At 36.1% G+C, this 26751-nt stretch overlaps 2 protein-coding genes across 5 annotated transcripts in view; both read right to left on the bottom strand.

Annotated features, from left to right (window-relative positions):
• SMARCA5 (SWI/SNF related, matrix associated, actin dependent regulator of chromatin, subfamily a, member 5) overlaps positions 1 to 6407 on the bottom strand; it is a 36236-nt gene extending 29829 nt beyond the window's left edge. The window contains exons 1-2 of the mRNA XM_039338955.1: positions 6024 to 6407; positions 181 to 255 (exon numbers count right to left, since the gene is read on the bottom strand). Coding sequence (XP_039194889.1) covers positions 181 to 255; positions 6024 to 6161 — 213 coding nt within the window. The 5' untranslated portion in view covers positions 6162 to 6407. The remainder of the gene's footprint in view (positions 1 to 180; positions 256 to 6023) is intronic.
• Positions 6408 to 12506: 6099 nt separating this feature from the next.
• Positions 12507 to 26751, bottom strand: part of GAB1 (GRB2 associated binding protein 1) — a 108111-nt gene continuing 93866 nt past the window's right edge. For 3 of the 4 annotated variants that reach the window (XM_039338951.1, XM_039338954.1, XM_039338953.1), the window contains exons 5-11: positions 26161 to 26246; positions 24957 to 25263; positions 20305 to 20394; positions 17432 to 17525; positions 16500 to 16623; positions 14959 to 15081; positions 12507 to 14243 (exon numbers count right to left, since the gene is read on the bottom strand). In XM_039338951.1, coding sequence (XP_039194885.1) covers positions 14085 to 14243; positions 14959 to 15081; positions 16500 to 16623; positions 17432 to 17525; positions 20305 to 20394; positions 24957 to 25263; positions 26161 to 26246 — 983 coding nt within the window. In that variant the 3' untranslated portion in view covers positions 12507 to 14084. The remainder of the gene's footprint in view (positions 14244 to 14958; positions 15082 to 16499; positions 16624 to 17431; positions 17526 to 20304; positions 20395 to 24956; positions 25264 to 26160; positions 26247 to 26751) is intronic. The other variant, XM_039338952.1, reaches the window with a different exon arrangement.

The raw sequence follows: 26751 nt of genomic DNA, 5'->3' as shown, positions 1-26751 counted from the left end.
TGAACTGCTACTATTCCCATTCTTAAACCCCCCCCCCAAAAAAAAACATTGATAAAACATCAAGCCTATTTGAGAGATCAGTCCAAGTTTCAGATGCTTGGCTGCCCAGTGCATGAACCAAACTATCAACTCCTGAAGTAATCATCGACACTACAATGTTTATTAATACAAAATACCTACCATTTTTTCTTCATATGTAGGATCTGGTTCTTGATTTTCTTTTTGTTTTCCTGGAGATTCATCACCAACTAGTTCCTAAGAACAAATGAAATCCTTACTATCTTTTCACATTTTACCTTTACAAACATTAAGAAATCCAAACTACATACAGCAAAGTTGATAAACCACATGAGTAAAACATATTCTAAGTCAAGGCTTTTCAACCTTTTTACCGATTGTACCACTTTTAGGATATGGCAATATTCGAGTACCACCTAGCAAGGTGTCAAAAACTTGGATGACCCAAAAAAAAAAAAAAAAAAACTGTTCAAAGTTGCAATTGCACTGAAGTGACTTATGACCATTTTTCATACTTATGACCACTGCAGCATGCCCAGGGTCATGTGATTTATATTTGGATGCTTGGCAACTGATCCATATTTATAATGGTCACAGTGTTCCAGGGTCATGTGATCCCCATCTGCAACCTTTTGACAAGCAAAGTCAATGGCAGAGCTGCTGGTGGCCAAGTGCTAAGGCGGGACTTCCTTTCCTCCCTCCCTTCCCTGCCTCCCTTTTTCTCATTCCCATCTCCTTCTGAAGGAAGAATTTGAACCCCCCCCCCCATATTTTCTCTCTTCCATATATTGATCAAACAAGGAAAGGCCTCCAGAGACTGAAAAGACAAGCTGCTGAGTGAACTAGCTTAAAAAGGCTAGTTAAGAATTAGCTACTGGCTAGAAAGGAAAGTAAGGGGAAAAAATGTCAGTACTGGCTGCCGGCTAAGGCAGCCTCCCCAAATGGCTCCATTCATAAGTAAAGGAATGCTACAGGTAAAATCCATTCAGGAGAAAAATACTTCAAAATCCCTTGCAGCAAAACTTACGGCTAACAACAGCACAGCAATAGAAGCTAACATGAGACATCAGCCATCAGCCAAATAGAAATTGCTAAACACTCCTTAAGAACACAAAGCCCACATTGCACAAATCCCAGAACTTCAAAGTCACAAAAGTACATAAGAATCCTTCCTCTCCATCTCCGTCCCTCCCTCCTCCGTGCCTCCAGCCATTGCTGCCTTTTTTCATTCCTCTTGGAGGGCAACCTCTCCCCTGCTGCATTTTTTGCCTGTTTGCTGCTGCCAGCACAGGTGGCTGCCACAGCAGTTGTAGATCAGCTCATGGCCAGCCTGCTTGATCTCCTCTCTTTCTACCCCCCCTCCTCCTCCTTCTCTCCAGCTGACTCAACCTCCTCCCAAGGCTGTTGCTTTTTTCTCTCCCTCTTCTGCCCAAACTGCCTCCTTTTATAGCCTCTCCTGTCTCCACCCCCCTCCTCCTTTCTCAGGGGGGAGGGTGAGCCAGAAATGAGCCTGGGGCCTTTGCAGCTCCAGAGGACTCTCTCACTGTAAGTCCTTGCCTGTGCTGGCTCTTTTCCTCCCCCACTACACTTGGCTAGGCAGGGCTGCGTACCACCTGCCGCTCAGTAATGTACCACAAGTGGTATGCATACCACCCATTGAAAAGCCCTGTTCTAAGTGGTACAAAAGTAATGGCTGCACACAATGCAGTAATAATATTATAAAAATTAAATTATATAATAAATATAAAATTACAGTAAAGTTATATATTGTGTTGTGTTGCATTGTGCTGTGTTGCATTACATTACATTAATACTCTTGCCACTAGGAGTTCTACAGCATCAAATTCCAAAGACCATCCAGAATAGCCAAGTTTTTACAAGACTTTGGAAGACCAGAATAATGAGAATTACCCTTGCCTCACAACAGGAATGTGTGTGTCAGAGAAGAGAGCCCATTTTTGAGATGTTACCTATCTTGGGTAATGAAAGCAGGTTAGTGAAGAAATGCTTTCGGGAAGAGAGAGGAGCCGGATGGTGGTGCGTCAAACTCTACAGCAGCGCCAGGAGGAGAAGTGGCAGGAAACAGGGCTGCCATTTCCAGAAAAGAGAAGGGAGAGGCGGGACGATGTAGAACAGCAAGCAAGTGCTCTTGCCTGCTCTGCATCACTGCGCAGAGCCGCTCCCCTCTCCGTTATCCATTCACTCCAATGGCAGCGATGGAGGGCTGGCGGCGAGAAGCTTGCACTGCCCAGTCACGGTGCAAGCCACAGGAGAGTTGGTAGAGTAGGAGGACTCAGTTGCCACCAAGCAGGTGATATGATGGCCGAATCACGAAAAAAGCCCCTCCAGTGGCGAACAGCAGCAACAGAGCCTTTTGCCATCACTCCCCCAGGCTCCAAAATGACGGAGGGGGACTGGGCCTATCTCGCCCATCCTCCGTAGCACGGTAGTCCGGCTCGGGAGGGGAGTGAAAGGGAAGGTCGCCAAGAAAGGAATGGCTTGGCTGGGGGGGTCCAGAAGTAAGTGGGTGCGGGGCATGTGGGGCAGCTCCACATCCCTCCCCCACCTGCCTTGCCTCATTGTGATGGCAGCAGCACCACACGTGCTCTCCTGCCCCATTGCAGCAGCAAGGTGGGACAGAGTGGGCAGGGTTCCAACTAGGGCTTATTTTAGGCCCACTCCCAAAAATCAGGGTAGGTCTTATTTTGGGGGTAGGTCTAATTTTGGGGGAAAATCACACGGTATGTGTGATTAACCTATTAACCTAAAATCGGTTCTGATGTTGCTGTTTTACTAAATTGACAGCTTATTATTCTAAATGGGAAACCTTCATTTTGTTTGCAAATAATAATATTAAAGATTCTAACTACCAGCAAGAATGAGTCCTTATATTTAAAGAGCACCTGTCATTTCAGATCCATAATGGCAGCGCCTGTTAGTGGGCATCCACTCACCTGCTGCCTGCCACGTCCCTCACCTTGTTGTGTCACTGGCGCATCACCAGCCATCCCATTAAAGTGAATGGGACTGTTGTTGACTCAACAGCAGGTCAGAGGAGGAGCTGCTGTGGGACAGAGATGACAGCTGCTCTTTAAAAATTATGATTTAAATCAAGTTGATTTAAATCAAGCCTTTTTACTAGTGATTTAAATCGAATCCACCCTGTCATTTAGTGATCCAAGTTACAACTGCATTGAAAAAGTGACTTATGACCATATTTCACACTTATGACTATTCACCATCCTCGTGGTCACATAATCAAAATTTGGACACTTGGTGACTAGTTCAAATTTATGACGGTTGCAGATTCACTTAACAACTGTGTTACTAACTTAACAACTGCACTGATTCACTTAATAACTGGGGCAAGAAAGGTAGCAAAATGGATCAAAATTCACTTAACAAATGTCTCACTTAGCAACATAAATTTTGAGCTCAATTGTGATCATAGGTCGAGGACTCCAAGATGTGCAATATATACAACAGACAATATTAATTAGGTTCTCTATCCCTACAGAGTTAGAATACTAATAAGTCTAAATACTGCTTCTGATTGTGTTTTAAGTTTGTAATATGACTTGGCTGTTATTAAGAATAGCAAGCCTCTTTTATGGTTATAAATAGCCTAGAGTATGCAGATAGGATAACATATAAAAGTAAGTATTAAATAAATAAAATGTATAAGCTAAGATGTACAAACATAAACCCTTAATGTAAATTTGTAATTGTTCAGAGTGAATTAACATTTTTCCTTTTACTTTCTACTAAAATATATTATTTGAAATTGCATAAAATCAGTAACTAATTATATAAAACATATTATAAAAATTATAGTCTTTAACATTTAAAAGGGACCGAAGTGAAAAACTGTGGACTAAGTCATGAGTTAACTTCAGACAGTATTTAAGTAGAGATTGTATGACCATGAGATTTTATTGCCTTGAATTGACCAAAATGTATTTTTAAAAGGGTGGAATAAAACATAAATAGCTAGAAATGCTTGATTAACAAGTCCTACTTAATTTGTAGAAGTGGATATAAATAATTCCTCTATCCTAAACAAGATTATGCATCAATTCATTATTTATCTTTCAAATATATGTGATTTAATGTGATTTATGAAATTTATACATTCTTGATTTATGCTACCAATTACATGCTTGGAGTTTCATATCCTTATCTTATTACATTACTAAAAACAAAATTTAAAAAACACATGATTCAAACAAGTTTGTTAATGTCTGCACAGTCCAATTAAAATTACTATCTTCTAGTTGTAAACACAGATGCAGCTGCAATTCTAAATACTTTTTATAACTACATATATACTTTAGCAGTACTTGCAAGCAAAATTGCCTGGAATCCATCTACAAATATGTTGTATTTCCTGATTTATTTCAGATTAATAGACTGCTAAATACAACCTTTAGCCTTCCCAAAATGTACGGTAGTCCTTGAGTTATGAATGAGCCTGTCCGGTCCAATTGTAACTCAAGGATCCATAGGAGTGAATGGCGTACCTTGAACACCATCACTCCCTGCTTTTCTCAAGGCCTTTACTGATGAAAAGGCTGGGAGCGACACGCGCCTCAATCCAGAGCTCCATTCTTGGCAGCACAGGTTTTTCCTCAAGGCCTTTGCTGGCAAAAAACGGAGGCCAGGAACAACGCGCACATCAATTCGGAGCTCCACTCTCAGCAGCAAAGGCTTTTCCTCAAGGGAATAGCCAGGGTAAATGTTGCAGTGCCTCTGCGGTCGTTAACAAGGGTGAACAACGACTGCCATGGTGCTGCAATATTCATATTTTCCGAACTCGTTTGTAAACACTAGAGGGCGCTTATCACATAACTTTGAACACTTACTAAGGGAACGTTCGTAACTCGGGGATTACCTGTATGTTACCTGTTTTATTTTTAAATAACATAACTATATACTTTAGCAAAAAATACAAAAGAAAAAGCCCCTATATTAATTTTCTAAGAACAATTACAAAGTTACCTTCAGGGTTTGTGTGTTTTTGTACATTTTAACTTTACTTTTAGTCTTTGCAAAGACTAAAGTCTTTGAGCAAAAATCTCAAAATACAATAAACCAGGTGGAGCCCTAGACAATTGGAGAAGGGTTGTTTCTCGTGAAATGCACATGCGCCAGGAGGAACTGAGTACAAATGACTTTCCACAATCAAAAGCAGTTGTTTCGGGGCCTGGCAACAGCATTTTTGACGTCTACACATCCTAATCGCAAAACAAGAGAAGTGGCCTCGACAGGATTACCGCATCAACTACTCAAAGCGAAGGCCTCTCAAGCACCAACCAAGGGAGCCTCCAAGCTCTTGAAGCTAACGCGATCGGAGGCTTGCAAGAGCAGCCAGGGCTGCACCGGGCTACAGAACGTAACAATCTCGGCGCCGCTGAGGGCGCAACGTTGAATGTTTAAAGGCTTATGAGCTCTGGAAGGACACTTCGCTACAAGCACGGCGCGTGGCCGATTCCACTTGTCTGGAAACCCGGTTCCACCAGCAGCCCAGCCAGGACCGCACCGATGGGGCTTTTGCAATAGAAGAGGCGCAGGACAAGGAGGCGAATAGATAAGACTCGGCGAACCTTCCCTGATCAAGGCTCAGCGGCTGGTGGGCACAACAAAAAGGCAGCGGAGGCGGCGCGATTAAACCGGAGAAAGGTTCTCGCTCCCATCGGGATACGCGCGCCCATTACTCCTCCGCCACGCGGGGAGTCCGCCGGAGGCGCCGCTCAGCTGGGCTAGAGGAGCTTCAACAGTCGCTCGCTCTTCCTATTGTCTCCGGCGTCAACGCCTCGATCCCCGCCCGAGAAACTCGGTCGGAGAAACTCGGCGGTTACGAGCGCTTTCCCAGATTCGGTCCGAAGAAACGGCCGAGGTTCTTTCCCCACGTTGCCCGCCGCCCTTCCCTGCTTGCCTCAGCCGGCGAGAGGAACCTGCGGGTCGCCCCCACGGAACCCGTTTTTCCAGCCACCGAGTCCTCTTACCATTCCTTCGTCGCTTATCCCGGGCACCCCCTCGGCGGAGGCCGGGGCCGCTCCTGTGGTCTCCATGCCGCTGGGAAGCGAATTGGTGCCCGAAAGGGAGCTCACGTTCTCGTTCTCCGGTCCCAGCGCAGACATCATGAACACCGTCCGGGGAGATGAAAACGGCGAAGGACGCCGAACTCCCAACTCCTGCTTCGAAACACAGAACTGAAACGAACGGAGTTCTCGCCGATTCTCTCCGCGCGACTCGGGCCGGGCTCTTTTCTTTCTCTTCTTCTTTTTCTTTCAGGCCCCTCTCTCCGCTGCCGCCCCGGCTTTCTCAACGCGGTCCCACCAACCAGGAACCGAGCCGGCTCTCGAGTCTCGCGAGACCTAGCCTCGCGGCCTGGGTGTGGAGGAAAACACGGACGGGGGGGGGGGAACAGAAGAAGAAGAAGAAGCCTGTTCTGGTTCTTACATTGGCTGAAGTCAAGGCCTGATTGGCCAATTAAAGCAAGAAGGTGGTTCCTTTGGCCCCCAGTGTTCGGCATTTGGGATAGGAATGGGTGAAGTTTGCCCAAGCGACCACAACTGGGACCGGGAATCTCCTTGCGTCATTAAATCGGGGCGGGTCTTGTAGTTCTGTTGCAACAAAAAAAGAGAAGTCGAGGTGCCGGAGGGTTAGCTCGGAGTTTCTCAGTCAGCAACTTTGAGATGTGTGGACTTCAACTCCCAGAATTCCCAGCCAGCCCTGCATTAAAATCCACACTTCTTAAAGTTGTGAAGTTTGAGAAATATTGGTAGCCTTTCCAGGTCTTCCAAAGATTTTAGTAAGAATAAAATGGGAGATTTGGAACCATGACCCCCGGTATTTTTTGCGTCTTGGCAGAATGCGCTGCAGGTTTTTCTTCATTTCCGATCTGGAAAATACTGGCACGTTTTCACGAAGACTTCAAAACTTAGGACGGTCGCAGGATTCTTATAGTAATATCAAAGTTTAATATAATGGACACTGTTGGGATACCTGTGGGTTGCTTAGAATTTGTTCATTTAAAATATTAAGGAGTCTGGCCAATAAGGCTGCAAAAATCCAGAGGGCCATTAAATAGCAGATTTCTCTCGTTTAAAAAAAAAATCTGCATTCATTTGGTGCTATCGAGAGGTTGCAGGCAGATTTTTCAGAGGCTATATGGTATGGTTATGTTACAACAAAGACTTAAAATGCAATAAAGCTTTTCAAAGTAAAATATTATAATCTGTATGGTTAAAAACAAATATAACCAACAAAACTGTAGAATAACAACATATCAGTTCACAGTATTAATATACTGTTACATATCTGCTAAAAGACAAATGTAAATTTAACAGGTTAAAAAAAAACATTTTACAAAAAATAATTGTTTGACTCCATTCAACCTAGGTTAGATCTTACTTTGAATATTGTGCTAGTTCCAGGCATAATTTAAAAAGTGTTTTAAACAATTGGAACATGTTTAAGATATGTAAACTAGAAATTATCAACAGAGTTTTTAAAAATGGGAGTTTGAGAAAATAATAGAATAACAGAGTTGGAAAGGACCTTGGAAGCCTTCTAGCTCAGGAAATTCATTTCAGATGAAGGAAGGGCAGGATATAATATTCAGGTACTCCAGAATTTCATAAAGATGAAACTCAAGATTAATCATTCAGAGTGCAGACACCGACTGATGATTTTAAGTTTCAGAAATACATAGTCCAATTGAATCTTGAACGAAATTCTTTGCAGTAGGGAGTTTGGCAAGTGAAACAGTTACTAAGAGAAATAATAAAAAAAAAAACTTCTCTGAGTATGCTCTGGCAGAAGTGGAACAGACTTTTATCAGTATTTCTGCACTGTGCTGAAACCTGCTGCCTGAATGACCCATTTCGGTTCTAAATTTATGAATATCTTGAGTTGTTTATATTTTTAAACTATCAGTTATAAAACTACTATAGGTAGGTGGATAGTGAAAAGGTTTATCAAAATTACTACATATGACTATGGAGAAGCAAAAGGGGGGGAAAGTCCAATTGCCTCTTGAAAAAGCACCTTATGAAAAAGCACCTTTGAGATTCCATATCACCTTGATATAAAATCTTCATTTTAAAGTATTTGAATATTGAGCTTTCAGAATCGATTTCTTGAGCCCGAAATCTAACAAAAGGTAGCTGAAATTGTGTTTCAGTGTCTTCAGAGGAAGTGGATAGGCAGCAAATCCACTTTGTAATAGAACTAGAATATCACATGAGAAGACTAAACCAAATGTAATGTACTTGGCATTTGCTGCATGAATTCTGATGAACCCTAGATGGCAGTAAAATTATGATTCTGTAATTTGTTATCTGGATTTCTGCAGTCCAAGCGTAGGAAACCTATGAATAAAAGTAGCACATGAGTAGAGTGATATTCTAGTTATTGTTATCTAATACAACTGTTGTGATCAGTATGGGACCAGTGATGTATAAGAAGTCTTCTCCAGTTGCACTTACGGGCTTTGTATATTTATCAAAACACTAGTTTTTAGATAAACACTAGTAGATTACTTCTTTCCAAGAAGTTATCAGAGTTATCACATTTTATCACTAACACGTGAAATGAAACGTATAGTATGAATAGAAAACATCAGTAGACTTCAACTATTAATGTTCTAGTTATTTCCTCTTCATATCTCAGCTTAAAATCCATGGAGTCACTGTAAGCCTAAAGCACAGAATCATATTTTTCTTCCCAACCCAATTCAGATCTTGTGGTTATCATATTCAAGCTCTATAATCAGTCAATTCTGGGGCAATTGTTTTTCCATCCACTCATTTTTACATTCATTGATTGCTTTCTAATAGTCTGTGTATAGATCCTTGACATTCCTTAGTGCTTGCTGAATTTGGTGTATCTGTTATTGTTTCTATGGGTGTCTTTTTAATTGCTGCATAACCTCAACTGATTTTTTTTATTCATTTAGCCTAAAGCCATTCACTATGTAAATAAACTGCATCAGATTATATTTTTGTATAATCTAGTACAGGTCTTTTAATCTCCTTATATTTTTACTTCTTTTTTAAAAAACATTTAGCCAGATTTTCAGGAAAAGGAACATTGACTTGGTTTATACATTTTGTTTAGCCATGGTTTATGGGTTTTACAATAAAAATTGAACCATAAATTCCAATTTGTCAAATCCCATTATAGACTTAAGCCAAATATAACTAGTGCTGTGTGTCAATCCAGCCATTGTGTTGATCAGAGTCTGAAATAGTTTGTCAATGCTGCTAACATCAGATGTTCTTGCTTTGACAACAGATGAAAATGCAGCCATTTCCCCCCCCCCTTTTTTTCTTACTCTTAGAATTAGTTGGTGCAAGGAGGGGGGATTGGGATGCGAGCTGTTAGCCATAACAATAACTCTGTCATGGGAACCCAAGGACAAACTGGGCCCAGACCTGATAACGTTTAGGCAGGCTGGAGAGATGGAGAGCAAGCCAGTGCTTTAAGCTAATTGGGAAATGTGCTTTATGACTGTCTATTGGGGGTGGGAATTGTACATTGTTACTTTGTATCCAGGGGAGGGAAATTTAGTTTTTGGTTTCAACTATGTAGGGCCGATACTTTGTTTCCTGAATAAAAGATTATTCAAGGAAAACAATGCCTCGAAGTTCTTTTGAAGGGTTTCATCTTCACTTAGTTCATGAAACCACTGCTACAAAAAAAGAAATGACATCAGACTTTGATAGTTTCTGGTGGGTTTCAGTTTTGTTGTGTTTCTTTGTAAAGTAAAGATTATTAAACAGGGACCCTCTAGGCAGGCGATACCATTGTCCAAGCATTCTTTGCCACTGGGCATGTCAGATATATTGATACTAGTTCAGCAAAACATGAAGGATTTCCAATACCTTATCTTTGTTTTTAAGATGTTTTCTTTTTAATTCTCATTTGCAACAATTTGATTTGATTTACCCATGGCCAAAAAACGGTTTAAAATATACACATTTAAAGGTTTAAAATATTAGCATAATGCACTTACCAAGATAACACAGTCAAAGGCAAATTTTGTTTTTTTCCCCCATACTGTTTTATAAAGCACAATGGCAACATGAATTCAATATTTCTCTTATTCAACTATCTGCTGAAAAATCTGGGGACTGTAGTGCTGTGAATATTTCCTAAACTCTTTGTAAGAAGAGTTAGATTTTATCTGTAGAAATCATAACATTTACTCAGTCTTCTGTACATTTAATAATAGAAGGTTTCTCAGTTCAATAGCGATTAATTCAAAATGTAGCAAAAAAGCTTCTGTCAAATTTATGGTTATTTATTTATTATTCAGTGAAGTGAAACACTGAAACATTGAAATGCAAATCACATCCTTAAATGTTTTGTTATTTATATGCAATATAGAATGTCAGCTGTCAGCAATATAAGAACAGTGAAATTAAGTAGGACAGCTATTGCACTCAGTATTTTCTTTCCAGCCTAAAAAGTTTGAATAATTAAAATTATTTATAGCATATAGCAAATCAGAACAAACCTCCAAAGCTGTAGCTTGAAAAGAATAATCTTGTAATTAATTTTATGATCCTAAATACAACCAAATTTTTTTCACCTGTTAGTATCTATGAGAATTTATAATTTGAATGGATTAGTTCATTGTGCCTGGTCTTTTGAGTAATTCAACATGCAGTTTAATGGTATTGTAAAATGTTTGATACATTTATCTTGAGTCAGTCTAATATTGTTATTACTTGTTGTGGATGAAGTAGTTATCAAAATACCTGTGTAATTTCTAACAATACAAAGGTACTGCTTTTGCATTAGAATATTATTTTCAGCATTAGAACTCTGAATTATTTTCCTAATACTTTTTGAGTTCATTTTGCTTAAACCTGCATAAATAGTAATAAAATACAATAACTAATTGTATTTCTACAGTGGTTCTTCAAATTATCTATCATCTATCCTCTCTATAATATCTATCTATCTATCTATCTATCTATCTATCTATCTATCTATCTATCTATCATTTATCTACTTACCTACCTAGGTAATCTATTTCAGGAAAAAATATACTAAATAGTAAAGTGAAAAAAATAACATTCAGCTTGCTTTGTTCCATTGGCAGGGTAGATCTGCTGGAACTGGTTCCTAAGAAAAGATTAATTTCATTATTTTTAAAGTGTGATTCTGTACTCCAAATTAAAAACATGAAACAAAGAAATGAACCAGTGTTTTAAAACAAAATTCAACATGAGCTCCTGTATTGCTATATTGTAATATTTTCTCAGTAAGAAATTGATCATTCATCATTGCAAGAGACAGCCTATTTATAGCTAGATTTCTCCATCCTTCGAATAGTGGCATTTTCTCATCTTATGGCTGGCATTATACTTCCAGGGTACCCTATATTTATATCTGGATCTCAACATCCATAACTTATTTATTTTTTAGACTTTTATCCTCTTTCATTCAGTAATTCACAGCAGCATATGTTGTGCTCCATCCTCCCATTTTCCCCCACAACTCCTCTTCTGGAAGTAGGTGAAATGAGAACCTTCATACACATTGCTGAGAATTCTTAGAGTCAAGAACCACACTTTTGGAGGGCACTAATTGTTTTTAGATCAGGCAGCACATCTCATTGAAGACTGATGCACAAGTTGCAGTTCCTTATACAGTTGCAGCTTACTGCTCAAAGAGCAGGTGACAGCTGTGGCCAGAAGGGCTTTGCACAACTTCAACTTGGGTGCCAGTTACACCAATTCTTTAATCTGGAGGGCCTCCAGTCAGTTATTCATGATATACTTACCTCGTGACTGAATTGTTGCAATGCATTTTACGTGGGGCTGCCCAGGAGCTATGGTTCAAAATTCAACAGCACAAATAATAACAGGCATTTCTTAATATATCCACATGTCATTGCTACTGTACAAGTTACATGGATTGTTGGTCAGTTTCTGAGTGAAATTCAATGAGCTGACTAAATGAGAGACTGCTGGTCTCTGTACATCGGGTGTGTGGGCTCCAGGTCCCCTCTATTAAACAGTATCATATTGGGATTGAACAAGCAAGCCTTCTCTGGTATGGCCCCTGTCCTCCAAAAACAGCATCTCCCCTGATATAAGGATTGCACCTTCTATCAGTTCTGGAAGATCTTAAAACCTTCACTTTGGGGTTCATGTAATCTTGGATATCCTGTTGTGGTCCCTTATTGCTGTTTTGATTGTCTTTGTCTTGACTGTGGGGCTCATCCAGGTATATCTATTCAGAGAATTTTGATGAATGAATGGGTTTAGTAGGAGAAGCATTAAAAACTGGGTAGACGTCTTTTGGAGACGTCTTTTGTTTCAGTTTTAAAAACACAACCACCCTTATTGTTTTTTTTTTTTTCAAAAAACTGCACAATTTCTAATAGGTTATCTTATTTAATAATCTATATACAGGTTATTAAAGGTTGACAACTATGTCTATGGTTCCCAATTAATGACTTGAACTCATGAAGCAGAACAACTTGGATTTATTTAAAATTCATCTCAAAATGCAATGTTTAGTTTAAAAAACATTTAAAACACCAAAATATTTCTAATTTAAAATGAAACCTTGTTAGGAATAAAGAAAATTTACAAACTATTGAGTTGGGATGGGGTTGGAAAATTAGATATAGTATTAAGGCCAGTATTTCTTTTTTAATCCAGTATTTATGAGATTTGAGAAATACAATATTTTCTTTTTTACAACCACAAAAGAATGAATTAGTAATTTTTCCACCACAACTAATGTTTTTTAAAAATTTTACTTTCAAGAAAATTAGTGTTTCCCTTTCTGGCTGTTGAAACAGCTACTATTTGGAATAAGGATAGTGACTCAATAAATCAAAGTATTCTAAATTAATTCTTTACCTGAAGGCCTTTTTTAAAAAATTGGATAAATCTTGTGTTTTCTTTTTTAAAAAAGAACAAGATGTTAAAAAATACCACTTGCATAGGAATTTAAATATAAGGCCAAGCAAGAAACTAGGCATAACAAGGATCATTAAAAAGATTCATGTGGTGTCAAGACATAATAATTCCATTTCTATTGCAATCTGATTTAAAAACAAAACAAAACAAAAATCACAGTATCTTCTAGTACTATAAACAGTGAATGTCACACCGCCTCATGAATTTTCATACTAAAAACCAATATGAAGGCTTGGTTGCAGTAGAAAATTAAAAGCACGTTGTTTGAACCTGATATGTGAACTAGCACAATGTGGTGCTAGGTACGTACCTGATGTCATCATTTCTGTTTTCTGTAAATGAAGTAAATATTACACTTTGCAGTTAAAGAAGGAGATCAGTCATTACTGCATACCTTCAATGATATTGAGATTTATATGATATTCTGGGCAAAGATCCCTCCCTGCAGAATCTTTGCTCAGCAAACAGAGAACACTCTTCTCAGTGAAAATTCAAAAGGACCTCCTCTAACTAATATATTATTGAATAAGACATTGGAGTAGATCCAAAAACATGTCTATTATTACTCACAGCCATTTCTGATAGGAAGGCAACCTGTAAAGTTTGAAATACTTTTTTTGCATGTATTAAATATAAGACATAGGCATTTAACAAATCATCTCTTGACATTTCAAGTAGATTAAAATTGTGAAACTATTTTTTCTAATTGATCTTTGAGCTATTAAAATGCACCTCAGACCTTAATTTCAATATCATACACATAGCTTACTTCCTAGAGTGTTATATAGTAGTGTCAGAGGGAGAAAGGAGGATGTTAAAAATACATTAGGTGGAGAAAGCTGAACCATCATTTTAACAAGGAAAAAGTGCATACAACATTGTAATACTATCAATCAGTTAATTCCAGACCAAAATGTTTTTCTGGGACCTAAGAAACACTATTTTACATCATAAAAATCACTAGGATTTGCCACAGACTACTGTTTATATTTCATGTTGTCATCAGCTTGATATTGAAATATTTGAAGAAAAATAATTCATTGAAGTATTCTTCTCTCTCAGTTAATGGTGGCTCACTTTAAAAACATTTAAACAGGACTTCAAAATTTTTTATTTTCATTTCACACTTTTTGTTGGTGTTTCAGATTCTGTGGATTGCCTTCCATCTGTCCAAGCTTCTCTTGTACTCTTCAATGCTAATGTTTTTTGTTGGTCAACAACAACGTAATCGACTCTTTCATCAGCCACACTACTGCCAGAAACACTACTCTTTTTCTGGAAAAGAAATAAAAAATTGGATTAGAATAAGAGAGTTTGGTATATTGGTTAAGGCACTGGGCAAGAAACAGAGACCATTAGACTTGTCTTAGGCACAAAGCCCGTTGGGCCAGTCACTATTTTTCAGCCTTAGGAAAGAGCAAATGGCAAAATACTTCTGAAAATGCTGCTAAGAAAACTGCAGGAACGAGTTCAGATAGTTGTTAGGAGTCAACACTGACTTTGAGATATTTATAATAAGGCAAAGCAACATAAAGTCTTTTCCACAAATGAAAGGCTTTCTTTCCAGAAAAGTATGTGATTTAGCAGAGGTGTCTAGTGGAAAAAAGTGGTATAATTTTCTTTTTGCAAATAATAATTCTTATTTATTTATTCCTCACCTCCATCCTTTCAAACTAGAGGCTTGGGATATAAACTCTTGATATAAGTTTATGAAAAGAAGAAAGCAACCACTTGTAAATTCATTACAAGTATGTTACAACGTACATACACTGTACAAGTATGTTGTAATAAAAGTAAATTTTGTGCCCAGCTTTGGAAAGTTGGCTGAAAGAAAAATTCTAAAATTATCAGTATAGTGACAAATAACATAAAAAGTTGTATTTGTTCCATTTTGGTGATCCAAAAAATGGATCTCAACTGTAATTGACAAATAAAATGATTCATTGTCAACAGCCAAATTATCTGTGGGTAGTTATGCAGTTGTGTTTACCTTGCGAGGTGGAGTAGATTTTCCAGAATCTAAATCCAAATCTAAATATTCCACCTGCTTGTCACCTTTAGGTTTTACCATAGGGCTGCTTCCCCCATCAAGACTGCTGCTGCCAAACAAACCCTGAAATTGTAATTGAAATGATTATTGTTATTATTAGTGAAAAACTTTAATAGATTGTATCCCTCAACATTGTGAAGTACTGTGTTCTCATTGTGTAATATGTGTTTCAATATCCAACAATATTTTACAACTAAGATTTTCTTTAATTAAAATTATTTAGGAGCACAGCATACGAAAAACTGAAATCAAACTCAGATTTAATGTTAAAGATGTGCAAAAGGTTTCAAATTTGAGTTGTATTAGGTTAACTAGAAATGGCCTAACACTATTTTGTTCGTTCCAGAAATATCCCAAACTTGGAACATGACTATTTTGAGCTTAGAACACTTCTGGAATGGCTGGAACATTTATTGGGGCAAGAAGAGATGCTATGAAACTGAATCATTTTGGAAAGCCACATTAGTATTTACATTCATAAGAATGTACTTCACAATATGTATCTCTTCCCCCTCCCCCCATGTATGTACACATGTTGTCAAAGACCACATAAAGGTTTGCCTACCTTATCTTACTATTACTTCATAATAAATAAATAAAATATTTCATAAAGCTGTATGAAAGTATGCACAAGGGAAATACGACTGGCAATATTATTTTTGTCTATATCTTATGTTATTAATTTAATATCATAGTATCATGATATATTTGAATGGTGGAAAATTCAAAGATTTAGAGAGATTTAAAGAAATATTTTATGCTTAGTTAAATAATGGAATTCATTCACTATCAGAAGACATGATGATGGCCAAATAGCTTTGAAATGTTTTTGGATACATTGAAGAGTGAGTTCAAAAGCTTCTAGTTTGTATGTCTACATAATGAGTAAAGAATATCTTTTGCAAGAACAAGAGTTGGGCTAAAATACTGTTCTTGTGCTGTTCCTGTGTATTCTCACCAGCCACTTTAGAAACTTGTGACTCATTATCTATCAGAGGGCTCTGGGGAGTTGAAATTCAACAGGTTCCCTACTTTATCATAGATACTGGCTGATCGCTTGGTCATTTATTTTTAATCAAAAGAACAATTCTTATGTTCAGATTCAAACAAAAAGAAGGCTGAAAATGAGAACCAGGTAATTAGATCCCATTACTTCCAAGATTTTACTCATTTTATGGTCCCCAGAACTTAATTGCCAGACATTAATGATAACATTTCAAGGTATGAAATACATGAAATAAATAAATCATTTTAAAAACAAACTTGACTAATTTGCTTCATCCCATTACCCAGTTTGTCTGTCACTATCTGGAATTTGTTAAGCGTAACTACAAAATGATGCTCATGTTATTTTAAATATTATTTCACTTTTATAAGCCTCAAAGTATTTAATTGATTTAAATACCTCACTTCCCACCTAAAAACAGAAAGTGTGATACAATTTTGAAGAAAAGGCATATTTATGATGTAAAACCACCTACTGGATCATCGGTGGACTGATTTGGATTCATGGGTACATAATTCTCATCACTGTCATGCGAATCACTGCTAGAAGTTGTACTATGAACTGAATCTGGCCGGGGAGATAATGGAAACCTGGAGGAACTAAATGAAGAAAAGTATTTTAAAATGTGTAGTGTATTTATTTTATGCTGTTCATAAATATATTTCTATGTTTCATTTAAGTATTTCTATTCCATCTTTCTCTTTCAAAGCAAGAACCATAAAATAAAGGAGTTGAATGATAATTCAAGAAATAAGAAACACAAAAGAATCTAGGAGTAACACATATCAAGAACTGCTCTTGAAGAGATTTTTTTTAAAAAAAAAAACTTGGTGCCATAGGAAAAGTAATAATAATAATAATAATGATAATAATAATAATGTTGTTGTTGTTGTTGGAAGGGACCTTGAAGGTCATCTAGTCCAACCCCCTGCTCAGGCAGGAAACCCTACACCATTTCAGACAAATGGCTGTCCAGTCTCTTCTTAAAAACTTCCAGTGTTGGAGCATTCACCAGTTCTGGAGGCAGGTTGTTCCACTGGTTAATTGTTCTAACTGTCAGGAAGTTTCTCCTTAGTTCTTGGTTGCTTCTCTCCTTGATTAGTTTCCATCTGTTGCTTCTTGTCCTGCCTTCAGGCACCTTGGAAGCTATTTGGAAGTATTACGTAGGAAGATCCTAGCAACATAACCAAGACTTTCTGGTGGTGACGGTGGGGAGGGATTCAGAAAAATCAAGATGGTGGTCATGACTGCCAACTTGATTTTTTCATAACCCCTTATTAGACTCTCTACAGCAAAATACAGGAACATATGTAAAGCAATTTATATGGGCAGTACAAATAGATGTTGTGGTCACTGTTAAATAAAAAAGAATATACGGTAGTATGATAATAGAAGTCAAAGACTTACTCTCGTGTAAAACTTCTGGTGATTGGAGATCTAACTGGAGCTGGTAATTCTTCCCATTCTGATAAAGGTTTAATTTCTAGCGGTGCTGGTTTCACTATATACATAAGAAACAAGTTTGAAGATAATGCAGTTTAAAAAAAAATCTTACATTACTATACACCTATTTATTATAGTTCATTTTCCATATGAAACTTCACCATGAAATGTGGGAAAATATATTTAATATACCCTTAATATACTATATGTATAGTACTAGAACTACTATATAGAAGTAGTATAGACACTTTTTATGTAAGCAACACTTTGGTTAAGTACCAATTTAAAATGGATAGTTTCTAAAATCAAATAAAACTTTATTGTAAAATGAAATCATTTTACTTTCATTTGCCATCAGACAATCAGTGTCAATCTAAAATGATTAGATTTACATTTACAATAATTTCAAATGTGAACAACATAAAGGGACATTTTATCATGATTAGTGGACATGTAAAAAAGCTAAACAAAATTTGGATTTAGATAGATACTGATAGATTTTAAATTGAATTAATATTCAATTGATGGTTGATGACATTAGCAGAATATGCTGAGATGGACAAACTGGCTTCTCTGATTAGAGAAAAGCAATATTTATATTTATTCCTGCAGGAAAATCTTTATAGACTTATTTGCATACATGTGAAAAATGAACTTGTGATTTATGGTTTTGATGATTAGGCAGGACTGTATTATAGAAAAGAAAATCATGATGTAATTTTAGAGAGAGAGAGAGAGAGAGAGATTAAAATATAATTGTGCTTATAACAATTGTGAAAAATATTGGAAACAACTATTTTATATATTTAGGTCTTTATGTATTTTTTTCTATTTTATTCTCTCTTTTCTTATTGTACTTTGGGTTGTTCTGTTATTTATTTCTTCTTAATTTTCTCTGTTCTAATTTAGTTTGTATTAGTTCTCATTACCGCTTTTAAAACTTTTGTTACACACAGAGAAACAACAATTTGCTTTGTGCAAATTTTTACTAGATCCTAAAAGAATAGTCAAGACTAATTGACTTCTACCAAACCTGTTCTTCAGACTTTGTCTGCTTTTAATAGATAAATTCCAATTATTTTTCACTCCTCAAGTACCATAACTATTCTTTTCGCTCTTAAATACCTTTGTTAATTTTGTGAGGTCCTTTTTATAAAGAAAGGGAAATTAATCAACACAGTAGTGTATGATTTAGCAGAAGATCATAGAATTCAGCTCTTCATTTAAAGTAGTGTTAGCCTATTAAGCTCATGAAATTGGAATTATTAATTATTAGCTAAACCATGTCATAAAATCACAATCATTTTAAATAAAGTCTCAGATTATACTAGATTCAAGCATTAACTGCATACATCTTTTTCTTTGCTATTTTTTAAGAATAACCTTAGAGTAATTAGCTATGACTTAATATTATTCTGCATTAAAAACAAATGGATCCTGAGAAATGCTGACGTCCATCATTCTGAGACTGTGATAAGCATATATGAAGGCAAAGATTTTTTGATATACCTTATGCATTTGATTTTTGAATGCTTGTATATTATTGAACTTTAGTAGCCTTGAGTGATCAAATGATAAAGAAAAGAATGATATTTTGTATCAAAACAATTAATGCCATGTAGGTCTACCTACAATTTTTTAAAATGAACTCTGTGTTAAGTGTCCTAACACCTTGGTTAGTTATAAAAAGACCCAAAAACACATATTTAAAAATGTATAGTTGCTTTTAATAGTTTTACTATCTCAGATTTTAGTCCAGTTTTGTACTCTATTGTAAGTAACAGAAAGATATTGTTAAGTTATTAGTATAAATTAATGTAGTATAGTATGTTTCATTATTGTAACGTATTGACATACTTCTGTTTCTAAGCAATTTGGTACATGGAATACTCTCTTTAGAATTATTTTAAACCATTCATGCAATTCTTGATTAGAATAATAAAAAATAGGTATTTTAAAATTTACTTTAAAATGCTTAAAATACTAACTGGGCCGTGAATAAGCATATATGTATATCCATTATATTTTTAACATAGATTAATTTTACAGTAATTTTCAATTTTTTTTAAAAAAAGGAGCATTAAATATGTTAGAAAGTTTTAGAAACATAGGGCAGTGGGGGAAAATATGTTGTAACATTTTAAAAACACTTATAACTTTGTGCTAAATACATAATTTAATGCAATCTTATAAGTGTATAACAATTAAATTGCACATACTTCAAAAATAATTGGGAAAATGTGCTGAAAAACCCGTGTGAACATTAAACACAGTACTTTTCTTCTATTCACTGAAGCAGCCTGTCTTTTTTTGGCTTCCATTTCAGACCTTTGAAGTAGTTCAAGAAATAAGTAGCAGAAATGCTCTTAATTGCTGAAAGCCCTTCAGGACTCTTTATCTAACACATCTAATACCAAAACCAAATCAAGGCAGTGATATTTTTAAAATAGCAATGTTTCAATTACTTCTGACATTACACATTAATTGAAAAAAATCCTTTATACTAATAAAATTTCTATAAAAAGTAGTCTTTATCAGTCATAATATGGCATAACTCAATTAGTTCAGTGTTTATATATTTCACATTATAATGTATAAATAATCTAAAACCAAGCAAAATATATTTGAAATAATGCCCAACATTAAGTTAAAAGGAAGAAAACTGCACGCAGAATTTCAATATGTTTTGCTACAAATGTCTTTTCCTGAGCAAGTAAACACCTGGCTGAGAAGCTAGCAGCCCTATGAAGTGGAACGAACAATATGAGTAGTCAGGTTCTCTTTTTACTGGAGTCTTATATTGAACCCAATAGATCATGCAATACTAAAGTACATACCCTTTCTCCTTGTTGTAAAGTCACCTATGGTTTGTGAATCTGTTCGCTCTAAACCATGAGGTTTAGGTCTTAAAATTTTAGGGCTTTGACCTAATTGATAAAAAAAGGAATATTTCTTAATATAGCTTTTTATTATTAAGAAAAAAACCCAGAAAAATAATTTTAACTATTAAGAAACTGCAAAAGTTCCTTACAGAAAGAGATTGCATTTTTGAAGGGTAAGCAAGCAAGTGACAGACAGAAATCTCACACTAAGATACATGCAGCATGCTGAGAGACCATGCATCAAAATTGCTCCAAGGAAGCAATTCAGTTGAATGTCACCAATAAATAAGATGTTCTTGCTGAAAACAGTGCTGTTAGCTATCAGATTGGAAGGAGGAACACTACAGTAATACTTCAATAAAGCATACTATGAAAGGGATTAAAGTATATCAAGGAAAAAAAAGGTGAGCCACAGCACAGAAGATATGTTTTGCCATATTACAGTAAAAGTCTTTTTAATTATGGAAGCATAGAAATATGTTAAACTAGATGACTCGAAAATATTCAAAAATATTTCCTTATCTAAACAGAAAAACAGAATGACGAAGAGCAAAATACCATGAGAGTGGGAATGACTTCTGAGTTCCTACTGGCTTACTGTGGCTAACCCTACTACTCGAGCAGCTGATAGTAGTACCGGTCTACCTGATCTTTAAAGAGCTAGAGTGGGACCCATCTATTTGGTCTCCAGTGACCAAAAGAGAGGCCAATCTAACTGACATCTGGAAAGCTAGGATGGTACTGGTCTACTGACCCTCTGAATTTGCCACATTTCAGTTCTACTAAAATCACAGGTCCTAGATTTTAGATGCATTCTGTAAGATAGCCCATTTCAGGTACCTTGTTTCAAAAATTGTTACCCTATGATGCACTATTTTGCCTACATAAAGATTACCTAAACAAGGGTTTTTTTAATAGTATACAGAGCTTGTGTGGTGGCACAGTGGTCAGAATGCAGTATTGCAGGCTAATTCTGCCCACTACAGAGTTTAATTCTGACCAGCTCCAGATTGACTTAGTCTTCCATCCTCCTTCTAAGGTTGGTAAAATGAGGACCCAGATTGCTGAGGCAATATGCTAATGCTGTATACTGCATAGAGAGTACTGTAAAGCACTATCAAGCAATATATATGTCTAAGTGCTATTGCTATTTCTATAGCTAAATAAATAAAATAGCTCTTAAATTACTATTGATGGCCAGGCAATTCAACTTCAGTTGTGAAGTATAGCAGCAACTTCATTTAATTTTGTATCAAGAATGAATGTAGCTGTAAGAAATATGCATGGTGACAGTGGTGCATTTATTATTTTAAAATTTTAATTCTATTTCTGACAGCCCTATCCCAATATCTAACATTAAATTACATGATGAAAGATATGAAAGGTATAAAATACTTATAAACTAAGTTGTTTTCCCTTAGAGAAAAACTGCTTATTGCTGTAATATCATGATTGCTGGCAAAAGGAATACTTAGAAAAACTGATTTCATAAAATTTTCCTGCATTATTGTGAGTTTTTGCAGAATTGCTTGCTGGAGGTTCCTACAAAATTCAACCAAAAACCAAAAGTCAACCAAAAAAGTCAACCAAAATCTCACATTTAGCTTTCTTTAAATGAATTCAATAAAGCTATGGATAACAGGCCACAAAGTGAAATTAAATCTAATGTCTAATTTAGATCTAATTATTGAATTTAAAGCAGACCCCTTCCAGATGTACAGTACTATGTAATTTTACAGAAACAACATCTTATAGCAATAGCACTTAGACTTATATACTTATTATATATATGTGTGTTAGTTTAAAGGATAATACATTTACTGAGGCATATGTTTTAGGGACTTCATAGTGTTCTAATTCAGATACATCTACAGGAAATCAAGAGATAATAAATGATGACGCCATTTCATCACTGAGATGCAAGGTCTGTATGCTTGTTGTATAGAAACATTATGATGGTGAATGAATGCATGAAGAGGTTGGCACTTGCACCTGGTGGTGTGAGGCTGCTGACCAACGTATCAGATCTTGCCAATCTTTTAACTTAAAACTATTTTACAATATATTTTACAATAATTTGAAAATCATTCTCTGATGGTTGGGATTTTATACAGATTTCTTGGGATTTTATACAGATAAAGATGATAATAAACTGTATTTAGGTTTGGCGTGTTCAAATTGGGTAGACTAGGATCCTTTACAACAGTGAGGTTCACTGTTATAAAGAATGTTTTATGTGATTTAGGAAATCATGTTCTATAGCTTCCTCTTTCATATTGTTTAAGGGTAACCCTCACCTTCAAGATAGAGCAGCTGAAACAGAAAACTCTCCTTCTATGCAAAGTTCATTTTAGGATCCAAGATTTAGGTTTAATGTTCTATCTGTAATTCTAGAGTAAAATACCAAAGAGCTGTCACTAATTATACAAGTTAAAAGAATCACAATAACAAAATAGAATTATCACTGCATATGAAATTCCTTATTATCTCAAAAGGAAAGGTTATAACATGAACTACAAAAAAATGCTGCATTCTTATTTCAACCATGCTCTAAAGAGAGGTGTGCAAGAGAAACTAAAGCACCAGCTTTGAAAATCCTCAAGTTCACTATTTATTATATAAAACTGTACACAATTACATCAGAAACCAAACATGCTATGCATATAGCTAGCCAGTTATTAGCATAAGCATTCAGAGGTCTGTTAATGTTTTTAAAGACCTCAATGTACCATCTACTAAAAAACTCAGGACTGTATGAAATTTCAATTGTAAATAAGTATTTACTTCATGTTCTATGTGCCATTTTGCAAAGAGACTGATGTGATGCTTAACTACAAAACAGATGCTCCTTTAATTTTATCTTTGAGGTTACACATCTATTACATCTGAAATCAGTAAGAATTTTTAATAACACTTAAGTAAAAGTTCTGAGTAACTCAGTTATTTCATCGGTAGAAATGCTGATGAGCAGTGCTGAGAGAAAGCAAAATCTGAATTTGCTGCCAATGCAATTTAGAAAGTACCATCACCAACACTTGCAAGCACTGAAAGATTAGAATAGCAAAAAAGTGTAATTGTGATCAGCACATAATTTAGTATGAGTCATTATAAAAAAAATTATAAAATGAGATATATACAAAACATGCTTAAATAATGTGTGTCTTCTTTTGCTAGAAGAAAAAAACTTACCTGCCTCTATTTTTATACACATTGGGTTGGATCCAGGCTTCTACCTCTATAAACAAATAGGAACTTGAATCTAGCAAATCATCGTGCTAGAAAAAGGAAACATGGCAGCAATATTCTCTTATTCTTTCTCTCCTGCTGCCACTTCCTTCCTATACTCTCATATAAAAGGTGCTGCAGAGGGAATAAGAGAAAATTGCCACTCTGCTCCTTCTCCCATTTTAGTAGATCTCAGGAAAGCAAATAATCTGTGGGATTGTTGTTCTCTGAGCTTAGCTGTTTTCTTGCAGATGTCTGCAAGAAAAACAACCAAGCTCAGAGAGCAGCAAGGATTCCTGAGCTACAAACAATCTCTTCTATTGGTAGCAAATAATCTGATTCAATTCAAAAGCCTGTAAGACATTGAAGCAGGGCCCTCCAGATGTCACTGAGCTGCACTGGCATGGCCTATGATGAGGCAAGCTATGAATGGTAATTTTACAACATCTAGCAGTAATAGTTAATAATAGTTCCCTATTATTAGAGAGCTATGGTGGTACAGTGGTTAGAATGCAGTATTTCAGGCTAATTCTGCTGACTGCCAGTAGTTCGATTCTCACCTGTTCAAGGCTGACCCAGCCTTCCATCCATCCAAGATTGGTAAAATCTTGGATGGATGGAAGGTTGTTGAAGGCAATATACTGACTCTGTAAACCCCTTAGAGTGGCTTGTAAAGCACCGTGAAGTGGTATATAAGTCTAACTGCTATTGCTATTCCATGACGATATGCATTCCTTCTACAGTGTTACATTAAAATATGTTTTATCTATTAATACAACTTTAATGGATACTGGGAGATGGAGATATTTGAGATTAAATATACACTACAAGTAAAATTTAAATTTAAAGAGACAGTAAAACCATGAGTTTGCCAGTTTAAAAAAATGCTGTATGTATTTGTAAATTAAAGATTTAAATGAGACTGCTTCCATTTAATAACTTATTATATGAAAAACAAATAAGATTGTTATCTACAAATTCTGATGATCATGGATTAGTGATGCCTAAATTAATCCCAAATCAGACATCTAGCCTACTGTCCAAAATTTTGCACAAAATTAAAAACAGAACCTTAATTGAAGGTATAGCAATCACAATAAACCATTGCAAATGTGTTTTTAAAATTGCTGTAATTTTATTTATTTGTATAATTTATCTAACTACATGATACCAAATAGGCTCTAAATGGTTTACAGAAATTAAGTGTTAAAAGAAAGATTTAAATAAAAAAAATTAAACTTTGATGAACATATTTAACATCTTAATAATAAAACTCTAAATTAAAATTGTTCATGCTGGCTATCAACTTCTAACATAGTTTTATTCTGTGAAGGGTAAACAAAGATAGGAAGAGCAACTAGATGTACACACTCATCCCTCACCTTTCCGATCTGGCTTCAGGTTCCTGTCCACTGGAGGAGGTTCACATTCTGCCGCAGGGACTGGCCTTCTGGGAGGGGTCTTTGGACTAGATCTAAATCCCATGTGTGCTGGTGGAGGCACTTGCATTCCAAATAGTGAAAAATCAAACGTGCCAGGTGTCATTGGCACATAGTTCGTCATTTCTTGAATGGGTTCAGTAAAACTGCTAGAATGGTGACGTGGAGGAGAGTTAGGGTTCATGGGGACATAATTTTCATCCAGTTCTTCACTTGAAACACTTCCAACAGTCAACAGACTTTTATTTTTCTAGAAACAAGAGGTAAGTTAATCAGAATTCGCTGACTATGATTCAAGTCATATGATACATTATTACATTATTGATCAAAAGGCCCCAACCATTCCTTCATGGAATAGAATTCTTCCATCCCTTACACTTTTAAACATCCACCACCTCCTCTGCCTTCTCATTGTATTATGTGTCTGCCACATTTCTACACATTTTGCTAGATGCTTTTGTGCTGAATCTATTTCCACCATAATATTTACCAGCTCCTTCCCTCTCCTGCGTCAGGTTGATGTCCCATTTTGGAGCCGCCCTCTTATTATATTATAGCCAAGCCTTCCTTACAAATATTTTTCATAGGTTCTATTAAGGATCCCTATTGTTTTTTATTAGTAAATATGCACACAACCAAATGCTCAGTACAATAAATGCTGAAATACTTATGGTAGCGTAAGGACTCAATGGGCATTTTCATCATCTTGATACAAGGCCTACAGATGTTGACATTAAAATATTTGCTGATGTAAGAGCAGCAACTTGCTTAAGTAGGCATCACTACAGAGGCCTCCAACTAGCAAATGATCTCTTAGGCTTCAGAGACAACATTAAACAACCTAGATATTCTCTGCGCTGTAGATTGAGATAACCTATTTTTAATATATGAAGTCACAAGATGAGAATGAGAACTCTCTTAAAGAAATTCTGGTTGTAGAGAGTTTAAGTTTAACCCTCTTTAAGAGAATTCTCATTCTGATCTTGTGACTTCATTTATTAAAAATAGGGTATCTCAATCTAAAGCCAATGGTTGATGTTTGATGTTCAGCATAAAGTTTCTTTCTTGAGTTGTATAGTAAGTAGATTGGCATTTCGGCTTTAGAAAAGTTTATCCTCCCCCCTTGGCAAATCAAAATAATACTTACAAAGTGGTTATGGAAGCCTTCCAGTGAGCTTGATCTATCATTTGGAAATGTTCGTGGAACAAAATAGCAGTCTTGAGAAACAAGGTCTAAAACAAGGGAGAAGAAAGCAAATGTTTTTCCCCATTCCTCAGCAATGAAATAAAATCACACTATTAAGTGCAACTAGTCAAAATGAGAAATTTTGTATAATTACTTTCAGTATCAGTTTTCCCACTTTGTTATGTTTTGGATATATTCATACAAACGTCACTTGATTGGAAATAATGGGAGTTGAAGTACAATATAGCTGAGGGAAGGGCTAGAACAGTGATAGCGAACCTCTTAGAGACCTAGTGTCCAAACTGCAACCCAAAACCTACTTATGCATCATCGGATGCTGGGTGGGTGTGGCCCATTGGGTGGGTGTGGCCAATTGGGGGTATGTGGCCCATTGGGTGGGCGTGGTTGTGGTGGTAACGGCAGACTGGGTGGGACTAAAAAGTTCAATCAATCAATTCCAACTTTGCAAGATCTTTTTTTTTTCCTGTGAGAAGTTGAAATTGACTGATTGAACCTTTTTTTTTTTTTTTTTGCACATGGCAGCGGAGGCCT

Source organism: Crotalus tigris, unplaced genomic scaffold, assembly GCF_016545835.1.
Source record: "Crotalus tigris isolate CLP2741 ecotype Arizona unplaced genomic scaffold, ASM1654583v1 scf7180000017725.2566008, whole genome shotgun sequence".
NCBI classification, from domain to species: domain Eukaryota; kingdom Metazoa; phylum Chordata; class Lepidosauria; order Squamata; family Viperidae; genus Crotalus; species Crotalus tigris.
This window is presented reverse-complemented; position numbering and strand designations above follow the sequence as displayed.